The 22,965-nt window shown below is 49.0% G+C and overlaps 1 protein-coding gene across 1 annotated transcript in view; it reads left to right on the plus strand.

The window, feature by feature from the left end:
• LOC144720862 (uncharacterized) overlaps positions 1–22,965 on the plus strand; it is a 45,917-nt gene that overhangs the window by 6,096 nt on the left and 16,856 nt on the right. The window contains exons 4-8 of the mRNA XM_078597959.1: positions 10,875–11,035; positions 14,245–14,385; positions 14,829–14,950; positions 18,249–18,417; positions 20,575–20,723. Of these exons, the coding sequence (XP_078454085.1) occupies positions 10,875–11,035; positions 14,245–14,385; positions 14,829–14,950; positions 18,249–18,417; positions 20,575–20,723 (742 nt within the window). The remainder of the gene's footprint in view (positions 1–10,874; positions 11,036–14,244; positions 14,386–14,828; positions 14,951–18,248; positions 18,418–20,574; positions 20,724–22,965) is intronic.

Here is a 22,965-nt window from a genome sequence, read left to right on the forward strand (position 1 = left end):
ATCAAGTGCAGACATTTCAAACTACATTTTTTTAGTTAGTGTCGTAACATCGTAAAACAATGTCGACGTTTTCGCTCGGCATGAATGCGTATATTTTTTATCACGCCCCCGTGGCTTGTGAGTGAAGTTTCCGAATGAAAATTACAGGCTGGGCTTATGCAAGGAGCAAAAAGGTTCATTCCATCGGCAGTCCCCTTGTTGTGTCAGCCAGAACAGTGCGTGTTGTTGTTGTCCCCTTGTTGTGGGAGGAGCGGTAGTGGTAGCGGTTAGCGCGCTGCCACACGAACCTGGCAACCCGAGTTCTATTCCTACTCACGACCAACACCAGTGACGATTATCCGAACCGGTCCTGGGCCATCCCTAGGTCGACTCGGCCTCAAATGAGTACCTGGTGCGGGCGTGGTGTTGACCACCCACCTCCTCGTGTGCTGTCGGCCTACCTAGGCGCTCGCAAACAGCACTTGCCCCAAAAGTCTGTTAAGGCTATACGGGGTGGGGGGAATCTTTATCTTTGTGCACACTTGTAGAGCCGGGTGTGTGAGGGCTCGTGTTGCTCGTTTGCGCGAACGCAACAAAGACGGTCACTGCATCGCGCGCGTCCAGATGCACTTCTACGGCCGTCTGGAACACTCTTCCCTTCCGATATTAGGAAGCCACTGGAGCTATCCACTTTTAAATGTAGATTGAAAACGCATTTCTTTAGAACAACTTTTTGTCCTCAGTTTGTTGTCCTTCCCCCGCACCTCCGATTAGCGCGGTTGGCTATGTACGGTGCGAAAGAAGTTGAACGTACACACACACACACGTACAATACGAATTGATAAAAAGCTACCATAATGCCTCTACTTGATTACTCTGACATCGTTTATAAATCAGCAACCAGTGCTGTTCTGAAGAAGCTTGACTCAATATATCATTCGGCCTTAAGATTTGCATTGAACTGCCCATATAGGATCCACCACTGCGATCTCTACAATGGGTCAAACTTAACATCTCTTAATGATAGACGTCTTATGCATCAGATATTATTTATTGACGATGTACTAACAAAGAAATCCGCAGATTACCTCATGGATCTCCTTATTGTTTCGGAAAACAAATGTGAGCTAAGATCTTCGCTCATTTACCAGCTTCGCATTCCTAATTGCCGTACAAACACTGGAGAAAGGGCTTTTGCTATCGATGCCCCCAGGGTCTGGAATGCTATCGCAAATAAACTCCAACTTGGATCGATTCCAACGAGACGATCACTCAAAAATGCTCTAGAGGAGTCGTACAGCCATAGCTGCCACTGCTCTCCTGTGGCCTGAAATACAAAATGTAGCTTTAGATGACCGACGAATGAACTTAATATGTATTTTGATTATAGTGCGCTGCTACTGCTATTGTTAATCCGGCTGTTATGGATTGACGTATGCAGCTAGCGACGGATGCTAGGTTTAGTGATGTGTGTTGTGTGTGTCGCTATTGTAAACTTTTAATCACATGTGTTGGGAAAACTGTTACGTTTTAGCATTGTTATAGCAAGGTTTAGAGGGGCTTGGTTTGGGCCGATTTTTTTTATTTAGTATAGATTTATACTTACATTTTTATCTGTATTGTATTATGATTGTTATTGGGATAAAACATCGAAATGGCATTTTTTGCACTTTCTTTACGCAGCATGGACGGGTTGTGCTTTTTCTGTCGGATTTTATTGTTTACTACGCACGTGATGTTCAGATTTGTGTACAATTAATTTTAGGGGTTTTCTTGTATTTTTCTAGTTTGTTGCGGTTGAACCCAAATCAATAGCCGAATGGCTCACAGGGTAAATCCTAATATATTAAACTGAAAACTGAAACTGAATACGAGAGTGCGTTTTGCGCTCAGGGTAAGTAGTTTTGTGAGAAGACACCGTGCTTCCACCGCGGCAAGCGCACAGCGATGATCGTAAGCGTTGGCTCGTGACGCCTGCGTGCGGATGTGTGCACGTCCGCAAGACCACAACGAGTTTTCGTTTTAGCCCTAAAGAAATCGATCGTGGTTTCTTTTCCTGCACGAAACGCATTTTTGCAGCCTGAATTCGCTTCGCGTCACGGCGCTTTGTCAGTCCGCTGCCGCTTGAAGGATTTGCAGTGCAGTGTCGGCGGCAATGTCAGTTGTTCGACCATACTTCACCTTGCTGGTAAGTGCGGGTTGACAAGTACCTCATAGTTATACAGTAATCCCTCGCCACTTCGCGGTTCAAGTTTCGCGGCCTCAGTGCATCGCGGATTTTTCGAACTGATTTAAAGGCCTCATTATACCTGTGCAGTAACACCATCATCATCATCATTCATCATCACATTCATCGAACTGCACAGGTCTGTCATCGTCGTCATTGTCATCGTCATTGTCATTGTCATCGTCATCGTCGTCGTCGTCATTACTGGAGTCAAGTCTCAAGATACTACTGTCATTGGTGAGTGTAGAACACCATAATACGTATCGTATGAGAGAGAGAGAGAGAGTGAATGTATAATATTAAGGTTTTATAATTAAATAGATTTAAGTAAAATATATATAAAGTATAAATATACATATTTTAAACATTCTGGTACCCACACACACATATACGGAAATTCCTAGAGGGCCAATCCTACTTCGCGGATTTTCACCTATCACGAGGGGTTCCGGTCCCCATTAACCGCGATAAACGAGGGATCACTGTATACCAGACTGTATGAACCCATCCCATTAGTCCTAACAGTGAATAAGGCAGTAATATAGTTGTATTATATTAGCTGCAACATTTCACATACACGATATAGACATACCTACAAACATACACATATACTAGGGATGTGCACCTGATTTGTGCAATAATCCAAAGATAATCGGGCCTAGAGGATCTGAAATTTGATCCACAGAATATGTTTTGCTTTCAGATTGCCCTGAAAGCCAGAAGTGATGCCAATTACGCACTTTTCCTGCAAAAAAAACTATCGTCACGTGACATTGGGTGACATAAATCAAGGTATCTGCCATGAGTACATAATGTAAATGGTCCGACAAGATCTAAAAGTGTCTTTAAAATTTGTATTCCTAATATATACAAACTAGTTAATATGTACCGAAGAGTAAAGCAATGCGGTCTGCACTCCATCAAAGGATGAGATATCGCAACACTACACAAACTCTCTCGCGAAGCCCTCTCGTCGTGGCTAGCAGACCTCGACATTGGCATTTAGCTCACGAACATATTGCCGCCAGGCGCAAGAATTCAATATTAATAACCGCACAAAATGAACTTTGCCTTGTTACATTTTACCTTGCACAGTGAAGGCAGCCACAAGAACAACTGTTCCCTTTTCGTTTAGATCCGATCTTTTCGGCTTTGCACGAGACGGTTGTTGTTGTTGTTGAGAAGGGTAGGCAGTGTGTGTGTGATCTTTAAGCGAGGTACAATGAGGACAATTCAAATCGATTGTGGCGATGAGGTCTGCGAAGGCGCGCATCCCACCCTGGTCCGCTTGCGCTCACGTAGCCTCTCACTACAGCCTGAAATGCTACCAATATTTTATTATGTTTTATTTTTATTCTTTTATTATTTCCCTTCTACGTGACTTTACCGAAAGAACGAAGAAGATGAAACGGAAACGTCGGCCCTAATGCTACCAACGCGAGCCACAGAATATTTTTTCTTTGTCAATAGCTTTACCAATCCACTGTTGTATGGAGGATTCCCCCATGCCAATTTGGTTGGTTATGATGGGGGTTGGTGGGGGGGGGGGGGTTGGTTGACCATACTTCAGGGTTGGTAAAGATGGGGACTCTTTACCAGATAGTTCAGATGTCACTCGCCGCTGGTGTTAGCCGTGACCAAGGAATTGAACTCGGATACCCGGATACATTCGTGCAATGTGCTGTCCACTGCGCCACCGCGGGTGTGGCATTCAAAATAAGTCCTATCGATATGTGCCGGACAGCATATTGGTTATATTTCTAACGTAACTCTCTCCAGTTCAGATAATGCTCGCGGCTGATGTTCGCTACAGTCGGGAATCAGCCTCTCATGGCTCGATAGTTTTAAATGCTCCAAATAAAACTTTAGCATTTCCTTATGCAAGGCACTCCAAAGGGTTTAATTACAAGAGAAACAAAGGAAAGGTTTTGCATTAGGCGCAGGAGTTTAAGGTATTGATTAGCGTTGACTGTAATTCATCATCGCCCACCCACCGAGATGCAGCGCTACGCCGGACGTGCCCTTGAACGTGCCGCCGATGGCCCACGTTACGACAGGATCGGCGCTTGTTCAGAGGAAACCTGCACTCCACGATCATTCTTGACCAAACGTTCAATCGAGCTCTCCGCCCTGCAGAGCTGTGTACTTCAGTTTAACACGTGGTAGGCTTTCGCGACCAACATCATCCATAATGCGGGTTTTCTGTGTACTTCATTTCGTTCCGCGTGTACACTGCATACCCGGTCGTAAGCGTAGCGGACGAATGTGCCTTTTCATCATGGGACCTCCTTTGCCAGTACCAAAATATGAGAATAGGTGTCAGTTTTGTTGCCAGATAAAATGGTAAAAAAACAATTATCATATTTTTCTACTGGCAAATGAGGTTCCAATGGTGTAAATGCTTACCCCGAGCTCTCATACTCTGATGGTGCATTGTCTTTGAGTTGTGCGCCTTTTGGCGTCATCTGGTCCAACACCATGCGAGACTGGGCTCTAAGGAAAGCTGTCTCGGGTGTGGACCAATCAACTTCAAGGACAGTGCATACATTATCAGAGTTATGTTTATTGTTTGCATTACGACTGCAGGAATTGTGGTCTATGCAAACATGACTCCTTGTAAAATAAAAGTTGTCAGTTTTGTTGCCAGATAAAAGGGTAAAAAAACAATTATCAGGTTTTCCCCTTTTTACTGGCAACAAAACAGGTGTTGAGATGTTAAAACACCAAACTGAAACCTTTTATAAGGAATCATGTCTGCATTGAACACAATACCTGTGGTCAGAATGCAAACAAAAAAATACTCTGATAATATATGGCATTGTCCTTGAAGCTGATTGGTCCACCTCAGAGTCTCAAAACGGTGTTAGATCTGAGGACGCCAAAAGGCGCCAAAAGGCATCTTCTGGTTTAACTCCGTTTTGAGACAATGCATATATTATCAAATTATGTTTTTTGTTTGCATTTTGACCACAGGTATTGTGGTTAATGCAGACATGATTCCTTGTAAAAGGTTTCAGTTTGGTGTTTTAACATCTTAACACCTGTTTTGAATGTGCCATTCTTTAGAAATCCCCGTAACTTAACACCCAACGACATTTATTGAAACGCTGGGGTCGGGTGGGTAGGGCGGGGGGAAATTTCCCAAAAATCGATATTGGAAACTCCATCGTGGCATGGTCACAAATCCACATTCGTAACTCTTAGGCGGGTCCCCCCGGGGGAGGAGGGTGGGGGCGTCTCTCTGGGTCCCACTTGCGCTAATTGGCACTCGTCGGCACTAATGGCTCCAAGGCTTGGAACTCCGGCGTGCGCTCCAGGGAAGGAGGATCCACAGCGGAGGGAGGGGCCGCGCCCCGCTCGCTCTACCGCGGCGTACGTGCGCGAGGCGTTCATTATGTCGCGAAGAAAGTCGCGGCGATTTTCTGCCCCAATGAACATCAGAGGCTGGTGCTCATCTCCCGTTCGTATCCCTAAGCCAGTGGTGGAGATTCCTCATTTCTATAGAAGAGGGTGAGGGCCTATCTTGAGGAGGTCAACTGTTGACTTCTCCGCAGTGCGAGTACTCAATTTGTCGACCCCAGAGAGATGATGGGAAGAGTCAACCGCCCCCCCACCCAACCAGGAATTTAACTCATAACCTCTGCTGCGAAGGCACCTGGCCAGATAACATTCTTTAAGGGAGAGAGGGATGTTATGAAAAGATTGCGACGGAGCGATTCTACATTGGCTGATTTACAATGAACGGTTGACGCTCGCACGCGCTCGTGCGAATCAGCGGTGGCGGCAGCGGTGGCCACGAGAAGCGCGGTCGCTCGCTTGACGCCAAATCGCGAGCGGGGAAGTCTGACGTGACGACGTGGTTGGGAATGCACGGACGTGGTTTTCTTGTTTTCTTGCTCTTTTTTAAAACTGGACCCAGAGGAGCGACTAAACGTAGAAGTACGAAAAAGTTTGCGCGTAGAAGAAGACAACCTGATGATGCGGGCAGAGATGTGGGGGGAGTGAGGAGTGTGGGGGGCGTGAGGAGTGTGCTTCCGGGAGGGTAGTAATAATAAAAGCCCTTTAATCTTATACAGCGTCATTCATGCTGAAAGCATCCCATAACGCTGTACATTCATTATATTAAAGGACTAAATCCTGCATGCAGCCACTACCAAGCAAATGAAAACCCTCCTTCAAAGAAAAATCAAAAACGAATAATGAATCAAACGAGGTAATGGCAGCTGTTGACTGCAGTGTGCAGCTCTCACCGTTTGACCTCTTAACACCTCGTTTGTGGTGCTGAAATATGCCACCTACTCGCGAGGCCTCGGAAGGAATTCGGTAATGACCGTGGCATTGCATCTCCCGCTGTAGCATAGCAGGAGGTGGAAATGTGACAGCTTGTGAGAGGCTTGACAGGCTGGATAAGTGGCATTTCGAGTCGTATTTTTATGCAAACTGGAAAAGGAAAAGCTCGTAGACTGAGCTGATGGCTGTGATAATAATTGCAGGCCGCCCCTTCCACCTGGGACATTACCCGCCTGCAGGCTCGGGGCTTCTAGTTTGGTGGCGTGAGTTATGGGGAAGGGGGGGGGGTGGTGACTGCATTGGATGCCGAATGCGTTTTGGTTATGGCCAATGTCACGGCGCGTACACCGCAAGGATTCCATTCACAATTTCGCGCATTTTTTGCGATGACTCATCGCTGGAGCCTCCGCGTTTACGTTTGTTAATCGCGCTTTGGAATTTTGAATCGCGGTAATCTCCAGCCTTCGCCATCGAGACTCCCGTCCACGCCTTCATCGCATCACCGCTCCCCGCCACGACCTCCCCAACTCCCTCGCCACCGAACTTCAGATGATCCAGCAGGCTGCTACTCGACTTCTCGCCCGCACCCATGAACGAGGACACTTCACCCCCAATATTCCAATGCCAAGCCGTAGCTCGCCATGCTCTGGTGGCTCTGGTGGCTCGCTCGCTGCTTTGTTCACAACAATTCGGTCCACGGCACGGTTCCAAACTCTCCACCTGTGTGTATGTGTAATGACGACTTGACACACTTTTCTTGAGATGGCACTTTATTGAAGACACGTTCACTTGACGTCAGGCGGAGACCCCCACTGCAACAGCCTCGAGTCTCCCGCACATCTCCCTTTTATACCGACACGAGGCCACGCCCCCCTTCTCGATCATTCTCGCTGACTCTGGACGCTCGCTCCACCGGCAGACTCCACGGTCCTCTTCCGTCACCGGACCACGCTCCCTTCTCGAACATTCCCGTAGCCACCAGTCCCTTCGGACTCACAACTGATGCCCCTGGCATTACCTCCCGTGGCTACTAGTCCCCTCACACCGCATGCACGCTCTATTGTCATTACATATGTATGCAGAACTTCTTTTGCACCGTGTGTAGCCAACAGTGCTATTAGGAGGTGCGGGGAAATTGAAGATGTTTCGTCTAAAACTGTTCATGAATTTTACCAACAATATTTGTTACATTTTCCAATACGGAATTTACAGGATATTCTATGATGTAAAAATTAAGAAGACATTAAGCGTAATCCATCCTCTGCTGTGTCCAGGGACTGAATGGTTTCTCCAATGATTAACTTTAATAAAATAGCATGTAATCAATAGAAAGTATGAGCAGTTTAAACTTGCTTCCAATACAATCCTGAATCAACTTCACAACCGTTCTCGCCATGTTAAAGATCGTCCATGAAATCTCCCCTCGTCTCACTTTACTCTCCCCCCCCCCCCTTCTGCGCACACTCTTGGCTCCAGCGACCGAGGCATTCTGTCGAAGCCCACAGTCATCCTTCGCCGAACGGGAGGGTCGTTCATTCTCCTCTGCTGGTTCCATAGTCCGGAATTGGATGGGGGGGGGCTTCCTTACCCCAGCCACCAGTGCTGTTGACTCAAAATCCAGCCCCCAGATCTGCCTCTTTCTCCTTTGCCTTTGACTGGTAAACTCTGCTCACCGATTCTCGCTGCGACTTAAATTTGCCCACGGTTTGTGTACGGCGCTTCGAGATGCGGTGGCATTTAGACGCTGCGTACATTCGCATTGCATTGGAACAAAAAAAGAAGAAACCGCTGCAATGCAGGCAGGCAAGCACAGCAGATACTCTGAAATATGATACAGAGCTCAGGTGTAACCATGGCATAGCCACCGCTGCATGGCGGTGTATAACTGGCAATGCAGTAGTTGGCATTCGAACATGGAATGAGAGGGCAAAACTCCCCCACGGAACACACTCTCTTCCTCTCAGCCAGAAGTTCCATTGCTGCACTAAACTAAACTATTTAATATTTTTCCAGGTGAGGCCCACTGACTGAGCTACATAGCTCTTTTGCAGAAGCGACCTGGCCACAAATGATAGTCCAATGAAGTGGCTTATCTCGTGGAAGTGTATAGCAGCCAAACACTCGAAATGCACGTTTTTTAGATGTGGAGGGAAAAACCGGAGGACACGGAGAAAAATCCACGCGACCACGGGGACAGAGACATGCAGGCTCAAAATATACGGCAGACGTCAGGTTCGAGATCAAACTCATGACCTCCTGTATATCAGGCAAGGCAGTTAACATCTCGCCACCACGGAGGGCAGGTAGTCAGTTGCTCGGATTTTCTCTCTCCATGAGCTTCTCGTCTGCGTCTCTTCTCGAGTCGCGTCTCATACCTCGTCCCACCGCATCCTCCCATCCCTCGCTCGGCCCCCCCCTGCTCCTTCCCCCCCTGCTCCTCCCTCCCTGCACTGGAGGCATCTCCACGGCATCGTCTCGTTGCGTCTTCTCTGTCTCTTCTCAACACGTGCCTCAACACGTGCCTGAACCATCTGAGTCTCGCCTCCCGGGCCTACGCAAGAATATTAGTTACCCACCCTTTATCTACCAATGGGTAATTGTTAGTATGCTAAAATAAGACAGTTATGAACGTGGTACCATGTAATGCGAGCGTAAATGGGGTTGCTGCTGGGCTCTGGCCCAATCACACGGCCCAGGGTATTGGGGGCGGAGCCCGGTATGGGGGGCGTGTGGGAGGGGCCGCCGTTCACCTCGGCTCCAATGGGAAGCGAGGTGAATGGAGGTGGAGCCAGCAGGGCAGTATGGGAAGGCCGGATCGGACGATCCGGAAGGGGAGGAGTCAGGGTCACGTGGGAGAGAGGATATAGAGGGGAGCCCGGAAGAAATCGGGGCCAGTTGATGGAGTGAAGAAGTGGGACCACTTTGGGTGGCCGCCGCGCCATCAGCCACGTGGCTGATGGGGCTTCGGCACACCGTCGGCTAGCGGTGTGCGGAGCGGGGAGGAGCGGAGCGACTGACGGAAGAGCGCGTGCGGGGCGCGCGTGAGAAGGAGCTGACGGGAAAGCGCGTGCGGGGCGCGCGCGAGGAGGAGGTAACGGAGGAGCGTGCGGGGCACGCGAGAGGAGCGTGCGCGGCACGCGAGAGGATTCGCTGGTCCCTTGTCAGGACCAGCGGGGTGTGAGGACGAGTGGAGGAGCTGAGGAGAAAGCGCGTGCGGGGCGCGCGCGAGACGACGCTGGTCCGCGGAGGAGACCAGCGGGGTGCGGAGAAAGAACTTGAATAAAAGACCAACGGAGACCAGCAGTGCCTGACGGAGTCTTTTATTACACCATTATAAAATGGACATTTCTACCAGTGCCCCGTGGTTTATAGTGCAGTCTTCAACGAGAAGTACACTCAGTTGCTCTGGCCCCTCTCTATCTCTTGGCTATAAAGTAGAGCCACTTCCCAAAACGTCAGCTGTTTTACAACCTATCCTTTTCGGGCAGTGTTATTGTCAAATGCTTGTTGAGTGTCTTTTTTTTTGTTATATATATATACTAGCAGAAGTACCCGGCGTTGCCCGGGTGAAAAATATATTTCTTAATAACCTTACATATATACACAGATGGGCTGCTACCCCTGCCCCCCCCACCAGCCACGATCTCCTCGGCCGCTGTGCAGTAATATGTACGGCCTATAGTGTGGTGGGGTGTCGAGGCCTAGTACCGTGCAGAGCCTCCGGCCTCGCCTAAATTGCCCACCCGGCTGAGGCTGGGTACTGGGGCCGTTAACCCCACCCCCCCCCGCGCTACAATAATACTGTGTAATCGCTATAATTTTATTATCTACCGACCCTATAATAGTAATTGCACACATTGGGGTGGGGGGGGAGTGAAGAGGACGTGAAACTTTGATGAATTTACCTCAGAGTCGCGTGTTAATGCGTGCACATATTTTTAACGGGAATTAAAAATGGCGTCCACCCCGCAGCGAATGCGTCGCTACCCATTGCCAGGGGCAACCGCCGTGGTCCGCGCCGGTCGTCCAATGAAACTGCGTATGGTCCGGCGACACACAGACAGACAGACACACACACAGACAGACAGACAGATTTGCGATTTTATATATATAGATAATACATATTTTTTGTAAGTTCTATTTTCCAAGAAAGCAAACAGAAACACACCAGTAGGACACAAGGGCTCACCGTGTCAACTGTAAGACAACCAGAGTTGTTATCTAGCGCAGGAGAGAGAGGGAGAGAGAGAGAGAGCAGCGGACGAGGACGTGTGGAGCTTTCCGCGTGTACGTTGAACTCGCTTGGCACCGTGCGTAGCCAACCGTGCTAACCGCGGCGCCCCACGTGCGACCGCGTGTGATGTTTGACCTCCCGCAGGTGCATAACATGATGGCGTCGGGAGCAGCCGGCGTGCTGGTCCACGCCGAGCCCGGGGCCAGCCTGCAGGACATGAACTGCGTCGGGCGGGAGTGCGACACGAACATCAACATTCCTGCCACCATGGTGCACGACAACCCCGACGTCACGGCCCAGATGAGGTGCGCAGCGCAAATCCCGCTGACGGAAGACACACAAGGCCCCATCAACGTCCAGTGGCGTAGCCTGGTTGGCGCGGGCCCTGGTACGAGGAATTAAATGCCTTCCCCCCCACCCCCCGTCCTGTGCAATTTCCCGTGGGCACCGGTGCAGTCAAAGTGCCTGCACACGCAATACAAGGGGTTCCGCGGTGGTGAGATGTTAACTACCTCCCGTGATATACAGGAGGTTGTGGGTTCGATCCCGACGTAGATGCCTGTATATTAGGAGTTTGCATGTTCTCCCCGTGGTCGTGTGGATTTTTCTCTGGGTCCTCTAGTTTTTCTCTCAAAATGCGTTTAGAGTATTTGGCTGCTCTACATTTCCACGTGATAAGCCATTTCGTTGAGCTGTCATTTGTGGCCAGGTAAAAGTAGCTATATAGCTCGGTGGGCCTTACCTGGTGAAATAAAACTAGTTACGTTGTTTGACATTTTTCCACTTCGCAGCAAAGCGGGGTGCAGAACGCCGCTCGGGCTTATCATCGCCGTGTCGCTTGACTCGACGCCACCGTGGATTGTGAGCGGTGTCCAAATCGTGGTGTTACACCAAAGTGCCTGCGGTTCTCTCACGAGACTCGTTTTGCTGCCGCGTGATGAACGTGTTTAGCCTTCGTCAAAATGAAATTAAACACTTTGTCACTTCTGTAATTTGGCTGAGAAGAAAAAGGCAAGTTACTTGGGGGAGGGGGGGGGACGTGCTGATTAAAATGAAACATGCAAGAGCGTTGCCCATCGTCATACCCTAGGGGATCTGGTGTTTGGACGAATACATGCCGGCTGACGGATAACTCGCGTGGAGATCTTTCTGCTAAAAAAAATTCTCTTGCACTTTAACTATTGAAATCTGGTACAGCGGAATATTAATAAATAGGGGTCACTCGGCGTACACGAACGCAAGGATGAGGTCGCGGCCGCGCTCGCTCGCGCGTCACGTGTGGACGTGACACGCGATCGCGTGGCTCGCCACGGCCGGAACGGGCGCGGACCCACGAGGCAGCCGGCAACACGGCCCGGCCCGGCCCATCTGGCCCTCGCCGTGAAGCCAGCCAGAGCCTGGTGGCACATGGGGCTGAAGTGGGAGATTTGTTGTTCAATTTAAAAGAATTGCGATGAGTTGTTTGTTGCGCTGTTTCATTTGTACCGGATGGGAGATCGCCGCGGTAATCCGGGAAGTCGCCTTTTCGTTTCGATCTCCCTGCATGGCATTTGAGATGATGGAGTCAAATTTCTTTCAATCCCCCATCCACTGACCACCCCCCCCTCATCTGTTCAGTTGGTGTACGTGCTCAGGTCAGGTTGCAAAATATGTGGGTACTCCTACCTCCACCAAGATGTCCGGCCAGCGTGAAAGGGTAGACCAAGATACTCACTGGAGGGGGGCCTCTAGAGCTCCCTCTGGTGAAGGCCCATTACCTTCCTGCCCCCCCCCCCCCCGCTTTTGGAGGCTGTGATTGTTTATTCCCATATCTTAGCGACATCCTTCACAGTGCCACTGTGGTAAATGTACACTTACCCCGAGCCAGCCTGTCAAACTAACGATAGTGACTATGTTTTATTTTGTCCAAGTAACGCCCACTGAGCTACATAGCTCCTTTTCAGATGCGACCTTGCTATCACAAATGATAGCCCGACGAAGTGACATTTATCGCAGCCAAATTCTCTAATGCGTGTTTCTAAATTTGAAGGGAAAAACCTGAGCACCCAGAAAAAAAATTCCACGCGACCACGGGGGGAACATGCAACTCAAATATACAGGTGTCAGGGTCGAGATCGAACCCACGACCTCCTGCGTTCCAGGCGAGGTAGTTAACATCTCGCCACCACGGCGAGATGTCAAGAAGCTGTCACGAATGCCCCGACTGCACGATGCGCAGGACACGCTCGACAGTAGCACACCTCTTTGCTGGTACGGCGCCGTCGTTTGTAAACATGAATCGCACGCTGACGATGTTGGCAGAGGTCACTCTCCACCCACCCCACACCCGTCAAGCCATGCAGAGAATGAGCCGTCTGCCTTCTGCGCTAAACTGCGCACTCTGCCGATTGGACGGCACACCGTACAGTGCTGTCTTGCGATAACAATGCATCCAAAATAAAATTTTAAAAATTAAGAAAACGACCAAATACATAAAGTTCCCCAGGGAAGTTGGCCGCCGAGAGAAGTTTCTGCGGCAGCCGTGCCAGCTGGGCAGCAATGGCCTCCATCCATCCCTCCACTCCCTCTTGCCGTTGATCAGTCCGAGTCCAATCAAGCCAATTGTATGCCCATGACCCGGAGCAGCTTCTGTCGGGTTGTGGCGGCGCTATGAACGCAGCGACACGAGTTCATTTCCTGACCACGGCGAACATCGGTGGCGAGTGACATTTGAACCCTGAACCGGTCCTGACCGCTACCCCCTCGCCCTCCCCACTTCACAAACCCGCAATAACCAGAATGTTGAAGTATGGTCAAGCAATGCTCAGGACCGACACATCATATGAAAGCTCTCATCCAGTCGAAGATTAACCAAGGGCTGGAAATTATTAATGTTACACGATTATAATTTCTGTATTGTGTTTATAAGTTATAGCATGGTCTAGGACTTCATCTGGAAGCTGCAGCTACTTTTAATTTCGTAGGTGGTGATCCAGAGCAAGGAGGAATAACGAGAGGCACATGCCGATGATAATGCACGGAAGCTGCGAAACGTATAACTTTGACTGCACATATCTGTCAAAGCTACACTGCATTCTATAGAACCGCGACAAAGTAAAGATAGCTTTAGTGTTGTGCAGACTCAACGGCTGGTTTCAACATTTGTGTAAAGATTTCGTGAGCAAAATAGTTTCTTTTCCTGTCTCGCAAAGTGCTTTACGCGAAGCACCTACGCTTGGACACTTTCGCTTCTCTTCTGGAGATTAGTTTCCCCGCAAGAACACAATGTATTCACCCGGGCTCAGAATCACACTTTGCAAAGTTTACTCTTCCACTTCCTATTTGCACTGCCGGTTCACACGTTCCGTGGCACAGGTGGGTTTACCCCGGAGCCGGCCACGATTCAATTTACTTGCCCGTGCGGCACCGTCTCCCTCTGTTTGATCGCATTACTCTTGTTGATACAAAATAAAAAGTTCCTCCTCGCGTCGCTAAAAGTAATAAACCGCTGCTAACCCCTTTCTCGCCACGGCAGAGCCGGGGTCATGGTGAACGTCACCTTCCAGCACACTCCGTCGCCCGCCTTCTTTTTTGCCATCGACCCGCAAGGCCGGCTGGCTGAGACCGGCTGGTTCCTGTACCCGAGTTTCAACTTCCTGGCGTGGCAAGCCCAGTGGTGAGGCGTCGGGGCCGTAGCGACGGTCGATTCCTCCGCTCTTGGTGAACGCGTCAGCGCATCGTCATGCGTGTGGGAAATACATTTTCGCGCGCGCCCAGTGTTTTGGTAATGGGTTCCCACGATGTCCGCTACGTTCACAATATAAGCAAAAATATAATTATATTTCGATAATATTTTATTGGTGGTATCGCTCCCCCTCTGCTCCTCCCCACCACCCACCTACCACCTGTGAAAAGTAGTTCAGGAAAGCAGATATCCCAGACCTACTTCTAAATTCCGCCAAGTGACTACTGGTCTACACAGCAGGGGGCAGCACTTTCCCACCAGTTCAGTTTTGTTGTTAGTGAAGTGGACCTCGCGGAACTACTGCTGAAAATCCCTTCACCCGCGCTGCACAGCAATCCCTCCTCAGTGCTCTGGGTGTGTTGCTGCGTGTCCAGGTTCAACTACCTGGGTGGGCTTTACATGCGACTGGCCGACAGAGCGAGCGTGGTCAGCGTGCTGGACAACGCGGTCATGCAGGGCGAGGACGGGGCGGCTGCCACGGTGCTGCTGCCTCCCGGTGGGCTCCCGCTCGCCCGCTCTCCCGCTCTCCCGCTGTACCACGCCCCCACGTTCCCACACATGCCAACGGTGGCTTCACCCACACTCGTTGGCACCGTTGCAGAGAGCGGCGTTGCGTTTTTTTTGTCACGTTGTCCGCACAAATACAAGCTGTCCCCTACTCGTTCTGCATCCATCCGCACACTCGGCACATCTAAACTTGACTGCTGTCACTCTCCTCCATGGCCTGCTCTGTGGCCTCCAGAAAACGCTGCTGCCAGAATTCTCACTCGCACCTGTAAAAGAGACCACACCACTCCATGACTCCTCTGATCCCTCTGCTGGCTCTCAGTCAAATGCAGGAAGTGTTCGAAACTCGAGCTCAAATTCTTTAAGATCCATACTCTTTGGTTCTTTCGGTAAAGTCACGTGACTTTGCTGAAAGAACCAAAGAGTATGGATTCCTGCAGTCACGAAAGCTTCAAATCTTTAAGATCCTTCGTGAACTCACCCTCCTGCCTGCCGCTCTCCTCCCATCTCACTCTGCTCCACTCCACGTACTCTCCAACCTCTCATCTCACTCTGTCCCTCTATGCACTCTCCGCTTCAGCAACCGAGGATTTATCACGAAGCTCCGTGTTTACATTTGCTCCGTGGGAAGTCGCTCATTCTCGTCTGCTGCCCCCACAATCCAGCCAGCCTCCATCCTGCCCCTGTTCAACTCTAGGTTTAAGACCTTCCTCTTGTTCTCTGTCTATGACTAACTTCGCCTTTCTCTCTACTCTATGATATATATGCCCACGTGCTATGTAGCAGAGTCTTCAATTGCCATCGCACAAATCCAAACTACAGTGCGTTGCACCTGCACGTCAGTCAACACAGTCAACAGTGCGTTGTAACGAGAGCCCAGAACAGGAGTAGAAAGCTCCGTGAACCTACATGTTAAGGGAGATGGCAGCTTTTTGAACAACAACAACAACAACAACCAAAACATCTGCTTTCACAATCGTGGAACGCTTGCACGTTCACGGTCACAAGCGCTGCTCTGGAAGAGGAATCTTGGTGCAATTCGTAGAGCCCGCTCACCGCGCGCTTGGCCAGCGCAGGTCCAAACCTGTTTCCCTACGCACCTCGACGCAAACACAACCCCCTCGCCCACCCCGCAATTCCCCGCTGAAACATTCCCTTGTTGCTGTCATAGCAGAGTGACGATCGATATGTTATTCATTTTAGCGTGCAAACCGTCCCCGCGTTTTTTTATATTCGTTAACTCTGCAAGTACAAACGGCAACGGCCCAGATGCAACTAGCCGTGTGGCACCTTCACCTTGCGGCGTCGCAACAGGTGAATTGTCTCTAAATTATCACGCAAAATGCATGTGTGTGTGTTGAACGTCTTTCGTGCCGTACGTAGTCAACCGCGCTAGTTGGAGGTGCGGGGGAAGGAGAACAAACTAAACACAAAAAACGGTTCGAAAGAAATGCGTTTTCAATCAAGATGATTTAAAAGTGCATAGCTCCCAGTGGCTTTCCAATATCCGAAGGGAAGAGCGTGCCAGACGGCCGCGGAAGCGCATCTGAAAGCACGTGTGACACCTGCACGTCAGTCAATCGCCGTGAAATCAATGAGCAAGCTTTGTCTTTACGCGCACGCCCACCTCCCGTGTGGAAAAGGGGACAGCGTTTGAAGTGCACCCTGCGGCCCACACGTTAATGGATTTTGTTTGTTACACAAACGTGGGTTTGCAATCCATGCAGGGCGATCCATTCCGATGCATTGACCGTCGCTCGTAATGTACTTTTAGGCCTCTCCATGGGAGTCAATTCACCCGCGAATCATTTTTACAGCCCACTAAATACGTTAAGTAGATGCAAAGTAAATCAATATATTTGGGACCCGATCTGCGTTTCGTACGCGCAAATCGATAGCGAGAAATATCGCGTTTGCTGCAATTAAAGAAATGTCATCGCCAACACGCGGAGAGCGGCAGTCGTTCGACGGAAGCTCGTCGTTACAAATAATTTCAGGCGTCCTGTGAAGGTGTTTTAGGTGTTAGCCGCTTCAGAAATTTGCGCCGTCGTTCTCGAGACCTTCACTCGTTTTCCGCCGGATCTTTCCATCGCTCCTTTTGTTTCAATGAAATATTTACCGTGTGAAATTGCAAACTCAAGAACGCAACGGTTTACATAGCCTTAACTCGTGTAATTAATGATTGTGAAATGTGAAATGTTTTGACGGCGCACGGCGATTGCTGTCTATGATGTCTTCACTTTCACGGTTTAATTATTTGGTGTAACTGACAGCGTTTGTGTCGCGAGCGTTCGAGATTCTAACGATTAGAAATGCACTAGGATTGGCTTACGTGGAGTGAACTGCAGTTTGAAAAACTATTTAACTAATATTTATCTCATAACAAATCACACTTTTTTGTGATATTGCATTGACAGTGGCTCATAAAAAAATAACATTTGACAGTAACATTGCACTATAAAGGGATGTTTTTTTTAATAATATTGAAAGGTGAGTTTTTGGACAAAGGAAGATAGAGCCTTTGAAGAAGGTCTATTGTCCGAAACGTCTCCAGTTACTCCTGCAGTGGAGTTTACACAGTGGCGATCTCCCCCCTATTCCGGATATTTTGGCGGAGGTCTCCTTAAAAAAGAATTCATCAGACGCAGGCTTTCCTGGGCAAACGAGTGTAATGATGACGATGATAAATGTATTCACTTCTACTGGAAGTACAGTAAAGCACATCAACAATACGGTAAAACACGTGACGTACAATTTACAGTCGTGGGAATCTAATTCCGCGATAGTCAACACGTCGTGAAAATGAATGTTATCAGAATCTGAATGTTTATTTATACTGGAGAAATCCGATAAGCTATAAAGCTCTGTCGGGTCAGAACTTTACAACAAAAAAACAATATTAAAACACGATAGGAGTTCAAAGTATAGGAAAGGTAAACAAATCATAAAAAAATACAAACAAAACTCAACGTTTTTTTTATCTAAGCTGCTAACGCCCACTGAGCTATTAACTTATTTTTCAGAATCGACCTGGCCACAAATGATAGCTCAACCAAGCGGCTTATCATGTGGAAATGTATAGCTGCAAAATAATCTAAATTATCTAAACGCATCTCGATTTTAAATGAGGGAAATACTGGAGGACCTGGAGAAAAAAAATCCACGTATGTACGTATGTTGAACTTCTTTCGCACCGTACGTAGCCAACCGCGTTAATCGGAGGTAGCGGAATGACGTTACGGTCACGATCGACGCGCCGGTGACGTTGTGCTGCCTGCACGCTGCAGACCTGCTCACGTACAACGCGCTGGAGCTGGAGCTGGCGCTGTCGTGCCCGGGCGACCGGGACGAGGCCTGCGCCCCGTGGGACCACACGGTGCACCTCAGCGTCTGCTGCTCTCCCGACGGGGAGCTGTGCTCCACGGAGCTGGGGAGGTGGATCACTCCGTTCCGGAGGTGCGTCTCCAGCCAGCCCGCCCGCCCGTGCGGTGCGCGGTGGCGGTGACGGGCACAGCGCTGGACTCGCGATTCCAGAGGTTTTGATTCGATCTCGCAGTTGAAAACCGACGGTTGAAACAACGGTGCCGGTTTCTTAAATCTCGTCCACACCTGGATCTGCCTCTCTCCGCCCTGCGGTGCAAATGGGTTCACGGCATTAAAGTCGACGGGCAGATCACACGCGCTGGGGTAAAGCGTGGGTGCTCCCACCTCTTACAAGATGTAAGAGTAGGCCAAATGCCCTCTAGAGGGGGCTCTCTCGAGCTCCAGAACTCCCTCTGGTGGAGTCCTCATCTGCTCACTGCAGCAGTGGAGTGAGCAAAGTAATTGCAGGGGCTGCGCCTTCACCCTCTCATCCTGTGCCAGGTCACCGGTTGAAAAAGATGCAACCAGAAAAAACTAATTTTGCCCGCTTATCTTGGACACGCGTCCCAAGGCTGTGTCCCAGGCTGAGCCTAAAGTCTCGTTAACGGGCTAAAGACTTTTTACATCACAGGTCAAGAACTCTATCATTGCACCGAATTGACGTGTCGTTGAACTGACGTAAGTACTGGAGTGATGTTAGCAGAGTGCCTCAACGGTGCATTTGACCGTGACTTTATAATTATAGAGTTTTATCGTGCGCGAAGCCGCAAACCTGTGTTGGACACTCTGGTGTGTAGCTGCAAGACAAGATCTGCTTGCCCTGTGTGTTGTTTTCCTTTAAGCGGACACCAATCACCGCATGCTGGAATCCAACTGCACCAGAAAAGTTAATGAGTTAATGTGCATTGTTCAGTGAGTGTTATTATTAATTCGCTGTACATTTGGACAAAGTGATTTGTGGTTTTGGGTTGTGGGATCAGGTCTCTCTCTCCCTGCAAGAGTAAATGCTACAATCATCCATTCACATTCGGAGTGCACGTTGCTCATGAAAAAAAGATTTCAAATTCTTGCCTGGGCCTCGTCTCCAAGCATGGATAAGTAACCGGGATTTGCCCAACGTGATTCATCCCCGTGGACTCGGCGGACAGGGCTTTGATCCAGAAACACGATACATAATTAATAAGACTCTCTCTCTGTGTGTGTGTATGTGTGTGACACATTGACAGCTTTCCCACTGACATCCTGGGCCACTTCAATACCGCACTGGGGACGCGGCGTCAGTTCCGCCCAGTTTCCACCAGGGTGCAATCGTTACTTTTTTTCCCCCCAGAGCGTGATTGAGGCTTCTAACCCAAGACAGATGCGTCAGACTCTCTGCAGTACCTTGTCTCTTTCTCGATGCCATGTCTCATTTCTCCCCCCACCCCCTCCCATATCCTTGTTTGTACCAGGTTGGGGAAAACTTAAGAATACAAAAATAAAGGTGTCGTCAAAGGCTGTATCCAATGCAAGTGTGGGGTAGCTGTCGAGTGTGAAGGCGGTGCAACTGCACCAGGGGGCCAGCATCTGGCCAGAGGGGGGCCCGGGTGCTGGGCTATGAAGAGGGTGATGATTGGACAGGGCTGCCCCCCCTCCATTCTATTCCTCACATCAGAGGCCATGCCAACCATGCTATGCCAAAAGCCGCCATGGCACTGCAATCGATAGCAGATGATTGTATTATTTCCCGCACGTAGGATGGCACCGTCGGTGGAACGAGGGCCCGAGGACGTGAAAGTTAAACAAAAAGATTCGCTCGATAGCGTCAAACAGGATTGTCTTGGTCTGGGAATTACACTCCCAGGAGTGGACAGGCCGTCGACAGAAATGGACGCCGCTGTGAAGGTGGCCTTGAGTGGGCTGCGTATCGGTGTCTCTGGGGCAGTAAGCCATGAGGTGAAGACGTGAACCGGGCAGGTGGAGTGGTCACACTGCACTGTGGACCTAGCCTTCCAAGTTCGTTTCCCTGCCACGAATAACGTCGGAGGCGAGCGACATCCGAACCAATCCTGGCCCCATCCCACCCCTTCATCGGGCAATACTGTCCGGCGTGGTGAAGTATGGTCAAACGACCCCTTCCCATGCTGTCGTGGCACAGGGATACCTGCATCCAGCAGTGGATTGACAGTGGGGCTGTATTTGTGTGTGCGTGCACCTGGCGTGCGGTCGGCGCGCGCCCCCTGATGGGCCCCTCGATTGTGCTCGCCGCAGGCGCGTGGGCCACTGGCTGACGGACGTGTCGCCCCTCCTGCCCTTGCTCGACGCTCGCACCTGCAACCTGACGCTGAGGACGGTGCCCTGGGCCAAGCCCTGGAGGCCGACGCTCAACCTGCGCTTCTCTCGCCGGACGCAGCTCCCCGGTGCGTAACAACGCCGGTAGTCCGTTGGCGACGTTTGTGGTGCGGGCGCGGGCCGTGGCGTGAACGGATCCCTGGGCCCCTTGAGAATAATCACCTGGAATTGTGTCCGTACTTGTGTATATTTATGTACATATATATAAACAACTAATTTATGTATGCATGTTGAACTTCTTTCGCGCCGTACGCAGCTAATCTGAGGCGCGAGGGAAGGGCAGCAAACTCAGCACAAAAATCAGTTCTAAAGAAAAGAGTTTTCAATCTAGATTTTAAAGTGCATAGCTCCAGTGGCTTCCTAATATTGAAAGGGAAGAGCGTTCCAGACGGCCGCAGTAGCGCACCTGAAAGCGCGCGATGCTGTTCAAAGCCGAGCCAAAAGCTGCTGGTGCGAGGATGACCGGAGTTTGCTTGGTGATGCTAGGTGGATCCTTAAATCACAGGATCGTGAGAGATGGTGGAGGCTTGGGGAAGTCTACATACAGCAGTGGATTGATATTGGCTGGTGATGATGATGATGATGCGCATATTGAGACCAGAGTTCTTATTTTTGCAAGCGTAAACATCGGTTTAAATAAGTGCAGCAAACCGACGAGATTCCAAATACAATAATGTATGTATCATTGTAAAATATTGGCAACATTATTACTTCATTGGAATTTCATTTGCCAGTAAAAAATATGATAATTGGTTGTTTACCCTTCTATCTGGCAACAAAACTGACACATTTTTTATGAGTCATGTTTGCATAGACCACAATACCTGCAGCCATAATGCAAACATAACTCTGATAATATATGCACTGTCCTTCAAGGACAGTGCATATATTATCAGAGTTATATTTTTTGTTTATGTTTAAAAAAAAACATAACTCTGATAATATATGCACTGTCCTTGCATTTTGGCTGCAGGTATTGTGGTCTATGCAAACATGACTCCTTGTAAAAAAAAGGTGTCAGTTTTGTTGCCAGATAGAAGGGTAAACAACCAATTATAACATTATTACTTATTACATTTACTAATAATACGTAAATAAAATCACATTATGGTTGGGCATTATCAACCCATCATCATTCCTTGGTTGGTAAAATAGGTACCGCTTTGTGGAAAGTCAGAAATGGTTGTATGATGGAGAGATTGATTGACCCTTCCATATGAATTGTGGCAATTTCCACCGACCGGGGGACTGCTGAAAATGATTTCTGTACCCAATGTTCATTTCAGGACGTTGACACTTTGACATTTAACTTGCACAATAACGTGTGCTCATAGAGTGAGAAATAACATTACTACTTGTGGACAAATCAAGCTCGCGCAAGATCATTTCACATCGCGGATTTCATTACCTCAACAAATGTCGCGTGAACTGATGCGTGAAAGTTATTCAGATAGAAATATGTACAAACCGTTATGATAGTTTCCATTGACCTTGAATTTTTGTTAAACAGGCCTTGGCTGGACACAGTCAAGGCCTACATTACGTGGGAAATATGTATGCATTTTTATTCATAATCGTACTGGTTTAACGCTCCAAAGTGTCAAATATCATAATTATGCGATTCCTGATCGGGAACTTCAAATTAGTTTATAGATATATATTTTTTAACAAATAAAATGCTAATTTTTGACAGGTTTACTTTCATGCAGTATGCTTGTTGTTTTTTGTTTATCCACCCATAAGTTGTTTATTTTAAATAAATTACCATTATTAAGATTTTTTCTCGACTACTAGCAATTAAATTTATAATAATAATTTATGGTCGTTAGTCAATCCACTGCCAGACGAAGGCCTATTCACACCACTTCACACATGGGGGTTGTTTGACCATACTTCGCCACGATGGTCATTGTGGGGTGAGTGAAAGGAAGAGGTCAGGTGTGGTGGGGGAGCGGGGTCAGGACCAGTTCAAATATCACTCGCCACTAATGTTAGCCGTGACCGACAATCGAACGCAGATCATGGGATTCAGGGTGCAGTACTCTAACCGGTGCGTGCCTCCCCCCTCCCACCCCCCTATTCCACCCCAGCAGTAATGAACCCACCATATACACACTGTTTAATCTCACTTGTCACATCACACGAATCGCACCAGGCGAGCGAATATTTTTACCATTGATGAATTGTTCCAAAGTTATTTCAAGGCGGCTTATCGGATTTATTTGTTTTGGCAGCCATTGTCATTTGGCTGCCGAGGGCTCGCTGCCCCCGCGCGGGTAGCTGGCCGCAAATAAAATGTGGCTCTTAACT

This window comes from Lampetra planeri, chromosome 10 (genome assembly GCF_965212315.1).
Source record: "Lampetra planeri chromosome 10, kcLamPlan1.2.h2, whole genome shotgun sequence".
Classification (NCBI taxonomy): domain Eukaryota; kingdom Metazoa; phylum Chordata; class Hyperoartia; order Petromyzontiformes; family Petromyzontidae; genus Lampetra; species Lampetra planeri.